The sequence below is a fragment of the Euprymna scolopes genome, chromosome 13 (genome assembly GCF_053919585.1).
Source record: "Euprymna scolopes isolate OS-2025 chromosome 13, ASM5391958v1, whole genome shotgun sequence".
Classification (NCBI taxonomy): domain Eukaryota; kingdom Metazoa; phylum Mollusca; class Cephalopoda; order Sepiida; family Sepiolidae; genus Euprymna; species Euprymna scolopes.
Genome location: NC_136494.1, coordinates 128716737 through 128732282, shown reverse-complemented (window position 1 = coordinate 128732282; position 15546 = coordinate 128716737). Strand labels below are relative to the sequence as shown.

At 31.8% G+C, this 15546-nt stretch overlaps 1 protein-coding gene and 1 pseudogene across 8 annotated transcripts in view; both read right to left on the bottom strand.

The window, feature by feature from the left end:
- Positions 1 to 15546, bottom strand: part of LOC145292188 (oxysterol-binding protein-related protein 6-like) — a 311645-nt gene that overhangs the window by 157136 nt on the left and 138963 nt on the right. For all 8 annotated transcript variants that reach the window (XM_080138481.1, XM_080138486.1, XM_080138483.1 and 5 more), the window contains one exon: positions 6453 to 6689. In XM_080138481.1, the coding sequence (XP_079994607.1) occupies positions 6453 to 6689 (237 nt within the window). The remainder of the gene's footprint in view (positions 1 to 6452; positions 6690 to 15546) is intronic.
- LOC145292423 (5S ribosomal RNA) lies at positions 9168 to 9285 on the bottom strand (annotated as a pseudogene).

Here is a 15546-nt window from a genome sequence, read left to right as displayed (position 1 = left end):
ATCTCAACAAAAATAACCTTCTTAGTGACACTCAATATGGTTTCGGTTCTGCTAGATCTACAGCAGATGTGCTTACAGTTATATCTCATAGGATTAGCAAATCTCTCAAAGGGCAATTGCTCTTGACATATCTAAGGCCTTTGATAGGGTATGGCATAAAGGTTTACTTCATAAGATCTCTAGCTATGGTATAGCTGGAAATGTCTTAATTATTAAATCATTTCTTTCTGATAGGTTCATAAGAGTAGTAGTTGAGGGGCAAAAATCAGAAGCTCACAGTATTAATGCCGGTGTCCCTTAGGGGTCAATCCTGGGCCCAACTCTTTTCCTGATCTACATTAATGATCTTCCAAATCACATCCTTACATCATTTGTAGACACTTATGCTGACGACACTACCATTTATGGTAGCACATCTAAGACAGTAAACAACCAAGTTCTCTCCGATTCTCTCTCCTCTGATCTTGAGCACGTAGTATAATGGGGTAAGGAGTGGCTGGTTACTTTTAATGCATCTAAAACCAAGCTTCTCTCTTTACATCATCAACATTCTGATCCACATTTGGCATCAATTGAAATGAATGGCTCTCGTCTTCAGGAGGCCTCAAGTTTTGACAAGCTTCTGGGCTTGACCATTACTCCTGATCTTAAATGGAACATGTACATCAAATCTGTTGCCAAGGCCGCTGGAAAAATGGTGGGATCTTTCTATCGATCCGGTAGATATCTCACTGTTGATGCTATTCTCTATCTATATAAGAGCCAGGTACGTCCAAGGATGGAATACTTTTGCCACATCTGGGAAGGAGCTGCTAGAAAGGACTTGTCCTGCCTTGATAGAGTTCAAAATAGACTTCATAGCCTCGTAGGAGATGTCCTTTTCTCTTCCTTGCAACCTCTATCTCACAGAAGAGATGTTGCGAGTTTGTCTCTGATGTATGGTTATTTTCATGGAAAGTGTTCAAATGAGCTTCAATCTATGGTCCCCCCTCGCCAAACTTTCACAAGAAACACTCGTCTAGCTGTAAACACTACCAATAATTCCCCCCCACTCTTTATCTGTGCCTAAACCTAAACGTAGATTCCATGAACAAAGCTTCTTTCTTAGAACTGCACGCCTGTGGAATTGTCTTCCGTTTTCCTGCTTTCCGGCTGACTACAATATGGTTGTGTTCAAGTCTAATGTAAATAAGTTCTTGATGAGTCGTTCTATATAAGTTATCAAATTTACCAAATTTTCATTACTAATGATTACTATATTGTCCAATGTCTGCTGTACACTCTTTAACCCTTATCCTTGAGTGGCCTCTTAGCCTTGATAAGTGGTGATGCCTATGTAAAAAAAAAAAAAGTAGGAGCTTTCCTACCTGTTAATCATGGTGACTAATATGACAGGCAAGTGGTAAATGTCTGTCTCACGATATTAGAAACACGAAGTAGGGAACCATACAATGACTTGTTTGTTGGGTGAATTTTCCAGAATATGTTGTGGGCTAGTTGAAGCATTCTTGTATATTTACTATCGAGATGATTTCGGCATGATACGCTTAGCATCCATGATTCTAAGCCATACAGGAGGATCGACTGTGCAGGCTTTGAAGACCTTATATATAATATTTAAAAATGTAATATTGTATTGTTGTGTTTGTATCTAATGGTTTGCATTCATAATTGCTTAAAAATATGTAGAATTTTATTTTTGTAGTGAAGAGCGTTAATTTACAATACATTTTTTTCTATACTGAAAGGATCACTTGTAGTGTTTAAAGGAAACAGGAAATTATTGGTTAAATAAAAATCTTATCTGAAAGTTCTCAAGACCTGAATCTATAAGGTCAAATTGTCAAGCACACTGTTTGTAGCAATTGACGTTGAAATGTAACTTTTTAAATTAACTTTTTGAAAATAATAAGTTTTATTCAATTAATGCAATGAGAAAACAATACTGTCAGCCAAACTTCACAAAAATCCTATTCAAAATAGGAAGGAAAAGGCACCAGCATGCAACTATTTTGTACTATGTTTATTTAAAAAAAAAAAAAAACTTGAAAATATTTATGGGATTTAAATATCAATATTTTGTACTTGAGGGGTTCTATTAATTTTATTGCAAAACACTTTTGTTTTTTTAAATAACATTGCTTTGTTGAATTATCTTTGCAAAATGTAAATATTTTCTTACTAGAAATTAAGAGAGAAAAAAAAGGAGATCGACATCAGTGAGTGAAACAAAATGAAAATAAAAGTTGCTGGGAAAATGCCAGGTATATATAAAGCTAGTCTACAATGAATAAATGCAAAAAATATTTTCATTTATCGTACATATTACCATCAAAATGACTGTTATATAAATCGATAATACAATAAAACATTTTGAGATACTAATATATACATATATATGTATGTGTGTACAGTATCAGACTGCAGATATGGGCGTCATGAGTTCAATCCTGACCTATGCTGATGACGGCTTAAAGCTAGAAACATGCATGTCCATAGGTATACTTTTCTGCATGTAATATTCTACATATATAAAAATGAAACTTTTGGTATGTTCGTAATTGATAATCTAAATAACCACTGGACGGATTGCTTCAACATTTTGGTATAATAATTTCATTGTACTCATGCGTGGTTTTATATATCTCTTTAATTATAACATCATACTCCATTTTTCTTTAATAAATAGGTGGTTTTCTTTCTAACAATGTGGCTATTTTTTTTTATTTGGGGAAATCTAATTATCACTTCCCGCCGTCATGTGACTTCACAAAAAGGAACTTTTGGTCTCGCCACGGCCTACTAATAAACATTGTTTATGTAAAAAAAAAAATAACAAAAAAAATGTACCAAACTGACTTTTTTTCGTTTAAAAATTAAATTATTTCCCTTTCGTTAATAAAATTGTTTTTTTGTTTTAATCTTTCATTTTTTATATATAAAAAGTACAATTGTTAAAGGTTATTCTTTTGATTACATCCGTTTGAAGGGGGGGAGGCACAAAAAAAAAAAAAGATTAAAAACGGAACAAAATTTAAATTTCCGTCCCATTGTTACAACAACCCTAAAACAGTTCATATTTCGCAAGTTTTAGCATATGTTATAAACATCTACATCTACTTACGTTATATTGGAAACTGAACAACCCCTAAAAATATGGTAGCTGTGTCAAATCTGCTTAAAATATTGAAAAAAAATTTTTTAAATAAAATAGAACCTCTCTCAAACATACTGCCAATAATTTGGTTTCGTCCTTCCCTTGAGTGTTTCCAATAAGAAGGATTGATATACTTGGATTTGTATTAGAAACTGAGCACTTATTAAAATTCTTTAATTGTTGAATTTTTTTGCATTTTGGTTAAATTTGTTATTTTGCAATCGCTGAGAGTCCACTCCAAAAATTGAACAAAAGACAAAATTAAAAAGAATGGTACTCATGCAGAATTTGACCCGAATCTTCAAGATTTCAATTATGGTAAGGGTTGACCGGCAATCACTGGATTAGCCGAGCGTTGTTCAAATGTTGAAGCACTAAAATCAACATTTTATTTGCTTTTTTTTTTTGCATAATTAATTAATGATGGGGGTATTTTTTCTGTTTATTTTCTGAACATCTCTTGACAAAAAATAATTTGTACATTCTCTTGAGGAAAAAAAAGAAAATCAAACTTTTCTCTACTTTCTCCTAACTATTTACAGTTTTTATATAAAGCATTCATCTTTTTTTTTTAAATGAAAATTCTGTTTTCAAAAAGAAACGTTTACTACCAATTTTCTTAAAAAACAAAAAAAAAAAAACGAACATGTAAGTTTTCTTGAAAAACAACTTTCACCTAACAATTTAGGGTAAAAATTTATCTTTTCTTGAAAATACTTTCATTGATATAAAAATTGCAAAAAATTATAAAAGTATATAAACAATAAAAAATGCAATTTTTCTTGAGGAATATATATATATATATATATTTCAATAAATTAACAGTAGGTTTTTGTTATTTTTTATTCATTGTATTTCTGCGTCGTTACTTTACTCGGCTTAATTCGGTGACTGCTGGTCGAGCCCGAAACATAATTGAGGAAAAATCCTGATGATCCGGGTCAAATTATGCAAGAGTACCAAAAAATATATATACGGGATGTCCATTGTACTGGTCGGCCGATAAAAAGGGTGCTTCCTCCTTATTATAATGAAATTGGCCAGCCGAAAAGTTGATATTTAATTCAAAAAACCATGATAACTCCTTACATTTTTTGTCAATTTCAACAATAAGCAAGGTTATCTACCTAATTGTCATGCTACAATTATTTCAGTCTTTCATAATTACACGAAAAAATGATTTTGGCTATGTTTGTTGTGACATGTGACGTAAACACAAGGAAATAGCTAACATTTCGAATTTTTTTGATAACTATTTCCTTTAATCATTAATTTCTCCCTTGTCGTTTTTCGTAAGTTTTGGCTATTTTCATTACTGTGACATGACAATTCAGTAGATATTATTGGTTTCACTTGAAAATCTATATTTCGATTTTCGAATATCGCAACAATAAAGAAAAAGCACTAAAATGTTTACGAATATTCTCATTAATAATATTTGAAAGCAATATATTTTCTTTGAATAAAAAACAACAGTTTACTAAACTATTTCCATTTTTTAAAACTTATCCTTCAACATTTGTACATTCTTTTTTACTCATTCTGAATTATCATTGGTCTCCCACTTACTTTGTTGGTTTATTCTTTAAACAGTTTTCTTTTCAATTTTTCATTCAATTTATTTTTGATAAAAGAATATACTTACATACAAAAAGAAAATCGGCTAAATTTTTTACTATACAAGATTTTCCAGTGTGTGTTAACATACGTGTTTATAGTAAAATTAAATCCTCAGGTTTTCCCCTCTGTCAACCTCAGGAAGAACGGGCAGTGGATGTGCATTAAATGATTTAAACGGATATACCATTTAAACTTAAAATATTGCCCTTGACAATTTGCTTGGCGTTTGCAATAACCATTAACAAGATTCAGGGACAATTTTTACATTTGTGTTACTTCCACCATCATTGCTTCTCGCATGGACAAGTATATGTTGAGAGTTCTACAGTCGAAAAATCATACAATCTCTACATCTGCACAGAAAAAGGGACACCTCAAAATATTGTGTATCTACAAATATTGACAACATAAATATAAGACATATTTTGTTTTTTTTTGTTTTTTGTGTTACATTTTAATAAACAGAGCCACAGCAACGTGTGGCCAAGTACAGCCAGTATTTAATAAAAATTAAATGTCCCATAAAAAATAAGGGCGATTCATTCATATACATATATGAATAACAAGCTTATAGCTCTTTAAAAACATCTAAGGTAGCAGAAAAAACAAAACAAAAAGAAAACAGCATTATAAAGTTGTTAGTATTACTAAAAATAAATAAATAACTAAAAATAAATGCAAACTATATATATATATATATATATATATATATATATATATATATATATATAGTTAAAACGAAATACGTAAACAACTATTTGCAGGCCAAATTTGAAGAACTATTTTTTAAACAGTTTATAATAAATTAATATTTGGCATTATTTATTTGTAATTTTATTGTATATATATATATGCACTAGATTTGTCAATTAACAAATGTGGTTTAATTAAAAACGAAATAAATTACAAAAACTTTTCTGAAAAATGTCATTAAAATTCAAAGGAGGTAATTTAGATGAGACTATATATTAGCTAGCTAGAAAACAACAAATATGAGGAGACTAACGAGTTCCTAGAGAGAAGCACAAAGTCGACTTCTCAGTTGCTTGCGACACCTTCCTTATTTGTTGTTTTTAAATTCAGTGATCGTCTTCATTTAAATATAACAAATCGTATCAAACTTGGCAAACTTGTGGAATGAGGTCAAAATAATTGGAGGATCAAGCAACTCAAGGAAGTCGCAAATATGCTTAAAAAGGAAAATTACTAAGCAAACCAAGCCTAGAGATGAATAGCATTTGAAAACCTCTAACTGCAAAAAAAAAAAAAAAAAAAAAAAAAAAAATTTGTACACCCTTAAAATGTTGACGATAAAAGGGAGATCTTTATTCGAGTTACCTCCCTTTGTCAACCAATTTCCCCACCCCCACCCGATAATGGAGTCTGTAACTTTTTTCTTTTCTAACCAACATGTCTGAGGACAATCAAAGGCCAAACTGACCGAAATGTTCCACAAATACCACACAAAATGAGAACAATAGTCCAGTCAATACAAGTAATATAAATAATCAGCCCTCATCTAAAAAAATTCAGAACTTTAATTGGAAAAATCAGTTATACATAAAATACAGCTGTGAGATACAAGTTCAAGTTTTGTATTGTTAATAATATAAGATAATATAATTATAACATAGGAAACTTCTAGAATGTATCAAAAATGAAATGTTAAATTTACCTTATGCCAACCTTTTAGTGGCCATTTCCTTTTTTTCATTAAATAACCCTGATATTTTTCTGGTTTATCTTCACATCGTTCTCCTTCTTTTAAGCCATTAATTATTTCCCATTCTTGTATGGCTTTGATTTTTTTTAGGCTCCGTGGACTGGGTTTTGGTGCTTGGACCACATTTCCTGAAATTGCACTGACATCCACATGGGAGCCAGACAGGGAGTTACTCTCATCACTGTCATCCTACAAAGAAACAAAAAATCCATTAGATTAATAGGCACAGTTTTTCATAAAATATACGTGGAAAAATTGAAATTACAATGTGTGTGTGTGTATATATATATATATATATATATATATATATATATATATATATATATATATATATAGAGAGAGAGAGAGAGAGAGAGAGAGAGAGAGAAAGAAATTGATTGAAATTATTTCAAAATAAAAATTTATCAATTTCATTTTAAAAAAATCCATTTTCAATTTTAGTTCAAAAAAATTATAATTAAAAATTTTAATCCTCATAATTTGCTTCAAACAAAAATTTGGTAACATGAAGTTAGATTTTGTAACATTTTTTTTCATATTTTGTTTTTAATGTTCTCATATTTAAAAACAAGTTTTCTAATTTGAATGCATTACACTTTTTGTTTTTTTATTTAAGTCATGTATTTCTTTAATGTAATTAGAAAATGGATTTTATTTTATCTATTGAAATAACTTTGTTGATTACCTGAAATCAAATCATATTTTTCAAAAACAAACTTGTTGCTTTTAAACAGTGAAAACATAACTTTAAGAATGTTCTGCAAACCTTTTTACTTACAAATACAATCTAATGTTTGCCTTTCTTTTCTTACAGAAAAAAAGTGTGCCAAAAATTTAAATTTTGTGTGCTTTGTAACATTTTTTATCAAATGTTTAGAGATAGTTTGAAAACAAAATTATAATTTCTTTCTCAAAAAAAAAAAAAAAAAAAAAAAAAAAAAAAAAAAAAAAAAATTCTAACAGGAGAAAGTATATATTCCAATTTGAAGCCCTTCATTAACTTACAATATAATTGGTATAAGCATTGTCTGACAAAAAACTCAGTAAATTTCTTTTCCAAAATTTTGAATAAATTCTACTTTACTTTCATATTGTATATAATATTTATATGCTTATTCATAAATTAATTGAAAATAACTTCATGCAATACCGAAACCCACACAACTTTCTGCTGTCTCCGTCTCGATACACTAGGGACGATTCTTACCATTTTTATTGATGTTAAAATACAATTTTTTCCAGCTCCATCAAGAGATGCATCCTCCTAAACAACACATCTTTTGCTGCACAAAAGTGTGAGGATTAAAGTTAATTCCTACACAGTATGAACTTTTTGTAGGAATCTAAGCTTTTCTGGAAGGAAAAGGAGGAGGGAATCATTGCACTCAGAATACGATGTACAAAAAACTCCAGACTAATATTGGGTCTATACAATATTTTACCATTTTCGTCATCGCTAGAAGTTAAATAAATATACATAAAACTCATTAGATGTGAACATACATGTCATGATAGAGCTTAAAAAAAGAAAAAAAAAAGAGATCCATCATAACTACTACTACCACCACCACAATTAGTGCACGACGTGAAAATTTTGAAAGAAACATCAGCCAAAAGATTAGCAATGAAAAATCCACCTAATCATGACGGCTTAGCTTAATTGATTAAAATATTATGTATAAGAGTTTGTTAGGTAATGGTGAAATCCCATCTTATTCAAAACTGAAGTTAAAAACCACAAAATAGTAATCTTTCAATTTCAAATTAAATTCTATATATCACCATCTAAAACAAATAATGCATTAAATCAATAAGGGACAAGCACTTCTTTAGCAAAGTTTAATTGAAAACATCTAAAATTTTTACGAGCAAAGAATTTTACAAATAAAAATATAACAAAAATATGGTAACAAAATTTCAGCATTGCAAAAGTTAGATAAAATGCAAATATTTTAGGTCTTAATCTTGAAATTTATAGATTGTCGATGCCATCTTTAATATGATAAATGGGGAATAAATTTGAATATAAAAAAAATGAAATGGCAGAGAGTTTATCCTAAATTGGTTCATTACTGAATGGATAGAAATTATTCATATTCTTTTATGCTAAACTTTGTCTTTTTAAATTTTATTATTCATTATTTTCTTTTTCAATTCATCACAAAAATTATGTTTGTTTGTTTTTTTATATAGTATACAGACAATGGTGGGCTGTTGTGCTACTATAAAATATAGCTTCTGAAAGGAAAGTGCTGTTATTTAAAAAAAAACAAAAAAATAAATAAATTAGTGAACTCAAATCAGATCTAATTTGAGCTACATAATAAATCTTACTCTGTTGGATGTGAACGTATGGGGAAAAATAAAAATATGTGTTTGCATAAAACACGGCACATTTTTTCAATTATCAAACAAAACAGCTACGGAAAATGTGGATGAAAGAACCAATATCTGATGTTGCAAAGAAAAGAAATTGACAAAACTGTTGAAACCTCTGTTCAGTCTCAAGAGACAATGAATACCTCCTGTGAAGGTAAGCTGTGTGAGTAATTGTAAGACAAAGGTTATGCAATCCCCAACAATACCTCTCCTGAATCGGCACTGCTCGAGTCCAGTAGCAAGAGGAAATGCTAGATGACTCTAAACAATGCAGAGATAAGCGGAGAACACATATAGCACCTGGAATTTCTAAATGGTTACCCATTTTAGTACTAACCAGGCTCAACATTGCTTAAATTCAGTGATCTAATGGGAACCGGTGTGTCAATGTAATTATACCATATAACACGGAGCATAATTTTTGTAAATTAGTAGGGCTCATTCACTAAACAAAAAAGAACACTCTCCACTAGCTTTATTTCAAACCTGTACACAAAATCATAAACCTCTTTGACATCAAGATACAGTACAGATAAACGCAAGCCCACCTCCCACACCACTAACATCTTCAATTGCCTCCTTTCATGAGCATTCGATCACCATTCTGTCAGACTGACCATTACTTCTCTAGTAGACAATAGATACTTTATGCTACATCTATTCCAGTATAATTTTATTCATCTTTTTTTATTTTTTTTTAATTAAATCATCTTTTGCCTATACTTGACCATCAATGTACTATATATGGCACAATCATGTTAACACACCAGTTCTCATTAGATTACCAAAGTTAAACAACGTTGAGCCTCGTCAGTACCAGATGGGTGACCATTTATGAATACGAGGTGCTGTATGTAGGAGAATGTTCACACTTCCCTGCAAGAACTACAAAAACCTAATGCCAGCATCTCCCCTGACCGGGATAGGCAAGTGACTGGGGATTGCTTATGATTTTATATTCCCAAGACAATTCTTCCTTTGGAGCAAGTTGGTTTATCCACGACCGACATAAATAAAAGGTATTTTCATAAAAGTTATGTGACCTGCTTATGTCACAGAATAAAGTACAACTATCGCAGTATTGACTATTATGAAGAATAGTCATTTTCTGTTTCATTTCTGAAAGAAATTGCTGAAAGATTTATAAAACTGGTCTGAAAGTGACTGCATTTTATTTTCTGAAAGGTAAAAACTTATTTTATACTAGCGTGGGTGCCCGGCGTTGCCTGGGTGTTTGTGTTTGGGTGGGGGGTAAGATCCAAACCCTATGTTAAACTTCTTTTAAAAAATCGGAAAAAAAAAAAAAAAAAAAAGTGAAAATGATGTAAAAAGAAAATGTAAAATTAAAAAAAAAAAAACTTGTTTAAAAAAATCGGAAGAAAAAAAAAAGTTTTGATAGGTAGGTAGGATCGAACCCGGAACATTGAGGCGAACTTGATAACTTACCGCTTGCCCACGACGGGAAAGTAACTGAAAACAATTTCAATTTAACGTTTATAAACACACAAGTGGTACGTGCGCGATGAATTTAATTAGGTCAAAGGAAATTAAATTCTGCACTTAATTTTAACTACAGGGTAGTTCTTTTGGGTTTGTTTTTTACCTGACTTTGTCTGATTTTGTTTCCCAACGTATTGGGAAAACCAGCTCCCTTTTAATAAGAGTGTCCAAATGAAAGCAATTGTCTGATATGATGGTTTTCACCGGCATTGATCAAATGTCCATTGCTTTTTGGACGCTGCCGGCCCGTAGGCCGAGAACTGTGCCTTAGTTTCATATCAGTTTCGCTTTTATATGAAAAAACCCAACCAACACGTGAGAAGCTGAAATAGCGAATATTTTGTAAAGTCGACGTAAATAAATCTAATTGCGACGTGTATTCGCAATTCGTACATATTATGATCTACACGGTATATAAGAAGTTCTAAGCGATAGTACCCCCCCCCCAATACAAAGGCTCGCGCGTTTTGCCTTTTATATATAGATTTAGACACGTGAAATAAAGTATTTTTTGCCAGAAAAATACTGTGAAGTTTTATATTTGTTAAAAAGTGTATCAATTACTCATTCACACATAGCTTTAATTTAAAAATGCACCCGTTTTAATTTTTTTTTTTTTTATAAAGCATTCACCACTTATCAAGGCTGGGAGGCTACTCGAGAATAAAGGTTAATGAGTGTACAGTAGTCAATGGGAAAATGTAGTAATCGTTAGTAGTGGAAATTTGGTAAATTGGATTACTTAAGGGGATGGCTCATCTAGAACTTGTACACGCTGGACTTGAAGACGATCATACTGTAGTCAGTTGGAAAGTAGGAAAACGGAACAGAGTTTCACAGATGTGCACTTCTAAGAAAGAAGCTTTATTCATAGAATCTAACTTAGGTTTAGGCACAGGGAAATTATTGATAGTGGTTTTAACTAGACAAGTGTTTTTCGTGGAAGTAAGGCAAGGGGGACCAAAGATTGGAGCTCAGATGAGCACTTGCCATGAAAATAACGATAAAGTTGAAACAGGCTCGCAACGTCTCTTCTGCTGGAAAGAGATTGCAGGGAAGAGAAAAGGGCACCCCCCACTAGTCTACGAAGTCTATTTTGAACTCTATCAAGGCAGGATAAGCTGCTTCTAGCAACTCCTGCCCGGATGTGGCAACAGTACTCCATCCTTGGATGTACTTGGCTCTTATAGAGGTAGAGAATTGCATCAGCAGTGAAGTATCTACTGGAGCTGTAGAAGGATCTCACCATTTTTCAGCAGCCTTGGCAACGGATCTGATGTATGTATTCCATCTCAGATCAGGAGTAAAGTTCAGACCTAGAAGCTTGTCAAAACATGGAGCCTCTCCATTTATTTCAATTGATGCCAAACAAGGATTAGAGCGTTGATGATGTAAAATAGAAGTTTGGTCTTAGATGCATTAAAATTAACTAGCCACCTTTCTCCCATTGTATCACGTGATCAAGATCAGAGAAGAGAGAATCAGAAAAAACTTCGTCTTTTATGGCTTTTGATGTGTTACTATAGAGAGTGTTATCAGCATAAGTGTTTACAAATGATCTTAGGATGTGATTTAAGATCATTAATGTAGATTAGAAAGAGAGGGATGAACCCTGAGGGACTCCAGCATTAATAGTGTGAGCTTCTGATTTCCGCCCATCAATTACTGCTCTCATGAACCTATCAGAGAGAAATGATTTAATAATTGAAAAGATATCTCCAGCTATACCATAGCTGGAGATATTGTGGAGTAGACTTTTATGCCATACCCTATCAAAGGCCTTTGTTATGTTAAGGGCAATTGCCCTAGAAAGGAAGCCTCTGTTGAGAGATTCGTTAATCTAGGAGATCTACCTGTTAACACATCAGCTGTAGATCTAGCAGAACAGAATCATATTGCATGTCACTGAGAAGGTTATTTTTGCTGAGGTGATTGACTATTTTTCTATTTAACAAATTCCAGCAACTTACTCCTAACACACAAGAGACGGATTAGTCTGTATTGAGAGAAAGATGACCGATCACCTAAATTTTTAAATACGGAACATACTGATGAGATTTTCCAGGGTGTTGGTAAGCAATTCTGTTTAAGACAATGCTTAAACAGCTTTGAAAGTATAGGAGCTAGTTCTGGTTGAAGCTTTTTCAGCACTATAACAGGAATGCCATCAGGGCCAGTTGCTTTACTGGAATCAAGGTTTTAGTTTAGCTTGGCAACATCACGCACAGATATTTGTAGGTCCCATAGCATGTTTTCCGACACAGGAAATACAAGGGATTGGCATCCCTGATTGTATAGGGTAGAATTAGCTGCAAAGAGTTTGGCTTTGTCTGATGCTGACAAGATTACCTCAGGTCCAGTGATGATGGCTGGGATAGTTCTGTTCATGACCCTGTTTGTTATTTACCAAAATTGATGGGAACCAAGCCGCTGCACAGCTACTTTGGACTTTACAAACTGAGCATACAACTCTTGCGTTCTTTATTACTCTTTTACAATGGTTGCTGGCAGTCCTGAAGATGGCTTTAGTCTCAATACATCTATTACGTTGAAAGCAATGGAAAAAGTGATTTCTGTGCGCAATGGTAGCAGCACGTTCTGGAGAGATCCACAGCTGACCATTAGGTTTTTGCTGGAATGTTTTGAAGGATATGAAGCAGTCTATACCTACAATTTACAATTCCGTCAAGTTTTACACTATAGAGGGCACATTCTTTTTAAACATGGAATGCAGAGATAGATCTGATATAAATGTACAAAAGCTATCCCTATCAGCCATAGAGTATCAATATACTGTAAGATGGAGAGGTATGTCGGAGGACCTATTACATTTTGTTTTTCTCTTAACGGAGACAACTGACTGGTCAGAAGATCCCAGTGGAGACAGAACGGAAGATGAACATAGCTCAGGGTAAGTTGTGAGAAAATAATTTTTAAATGAGTTTTTACCATCCTTTTTCTTAATGTAGCAAACATTATGTTAATTTTTTTAACTGTATAGTTTCATATAACGATCTAAAAATTTTGGTTAGAAAGTTAAAAAATTTTCTTTAATTTTTAGACTTGTTAAACAAATAATTTTTACATGAGATTTGTTTAGTTTTTTTTTTTTAATTAAAAATTCTTCTCCTAGCATATAACTGATATATTTTGGAAATATCTCTAGTTTTTAGTAAACTTATCAAAATTTTAGCCTCAATTATGATTGTATAATAAGAGTTTTAACTTCTTCACTTCTTTTTACAATTCAATAAATTCTGTTAAAAAACAAATACTTTTACATCCATAATTCTTGTTTATTTTTTATTTATAGTGAATAATGTTCAGTTTCATTATAAATCAAATGGTCTTTTTTTTTTTAACGCAATTTGCTATATAAATAATAAATGAATTTTAGTCTTTAAAATCCATGAAATACAATGTTTATTTACTTTTAATACACAAACACAACTTTTCCTTTTGAATTAATTCTTGTTTATTTTTTTTTATTGAATAAGTTCAGTTTCAGTATAAATAACGTTCCATATTTTTCTGTTTCAATGTAATTTTAAAAAGGTTTCTAATTCTTTTTGTACAACGCTCTTATTCATTATCGACAGTCGGACTGTTTGGCAGAACTTGCTTGCTTGTACCTCAGGCATTACATCATTTTTTTTTCAGTGACTAGGCTTATTTTATAGTGACCATGGTTCAACTCACTTAGGGGGAGTACCGTTGCTTTTTGATGTATTATTGTCATTCTTTATTTAAGATACATATGTATTACATCACTTTTATGCAAGTCTTACTGCTAATTCATGCAAATATAATCTATAAGATAACAAAAAGAAAAAAAAAAGATACATTGAAGACAACCATGTTGTAGTCAACAGGGAAGCAGTCTTGTGGTATATGTTCCACAGATGAAAAATTCTTGGAAAGAAAGTATCCATGGAAATTGTGTTTGATTTTAGGTACATAGAGGAAGAAAGGAGAGTTCTTTACTATAATGGGAAGTTTTTGTAATGAATATTTTACAAGGAGGAAACAGAAATTAGCCCTCAGTTAAGCATCTACCATAAAAATAATGATAGAGTAAAGAAAGGCTAACAATGTGTTTCCTGTGGAAAATTGATTGTAGAGAAAAGAAATCATCTCTCACTAGATTGCAAAGTTGATACTTTGTCAAGGCAAGAAAAAGTACTCTGACCAACCTCTTTAGGTGTGGCAATAGTATTCCATCTGGTTCTTACACAGGCAGAAAAGTGGTTAAATATTTTTTCAGCGACCTTAGCAACAAATTCAATGTACGTCTTCTATTTCAGGTCTAAAGTGAAAGTCACTCAGAGCTTATCAAATCAAGGTTTTCTCAAGGAGGGAGCCATTCATTGCAACTGAAATAAAAAACGATCTGAGCATTGGTGGTGAAAGGAGTGAAGTTTAGTTTTAGAGGTTTTAAAAGTAATAAGCCACTTTTTCCTTCATTGCACAATGTGTTCTAAGTTTAAAGAGAGAATATCACTATAATCTTGATCATCAATGCTCTTAGAAGTGCTGCCATGGACAGTTATGTTGTTTGTATAAATGTCAATGAATAATATCAGAAAATGATTTGAAAGATATTGTGCGTTTTAGACTTCTGTTCATCAACAACTACTTTTATAGATATATCAGAAAGAATTTGATGGTTGAGAAGACATTACTAGACATTCTATAGCTAGTAGGCATGTTTTCAAGTCGATATATTATAATGAAAAGAATTGCTCCTTGGAAGTTTGTGAAGTTTAGAGACCTGTTCATTATTACTGAAATTTTATTTTTTTAACTTGTTAAATTCACTTCCAAGAAACAATTTTTAAAGTAAAATAAAAGATGCGACCTAAGCTCCTGGTTATCTTTTTCACATCTGAGGAAAAAAAATCCTTTGCAAAGGGATTTTTTTTTTCCTCATTTTGATTATTCTATTAACAAATGCAGTTTTAGTTCTATTTTCAAAATATGTATGGTTTTATGGGTTTATTTTTTTTTTTACCGTTTTCAAAAATTAGGCCTCTTGAACAAAAAATACCTATTTTTTGTGATAATTCTTCTTTGAAGTACAACTTCTAGGCCTATATTCTTCTAGGTATGAGGTATAATACCACCAAAAAACAATCCAGATGAATCAGTACAGATCAAATATGCACAA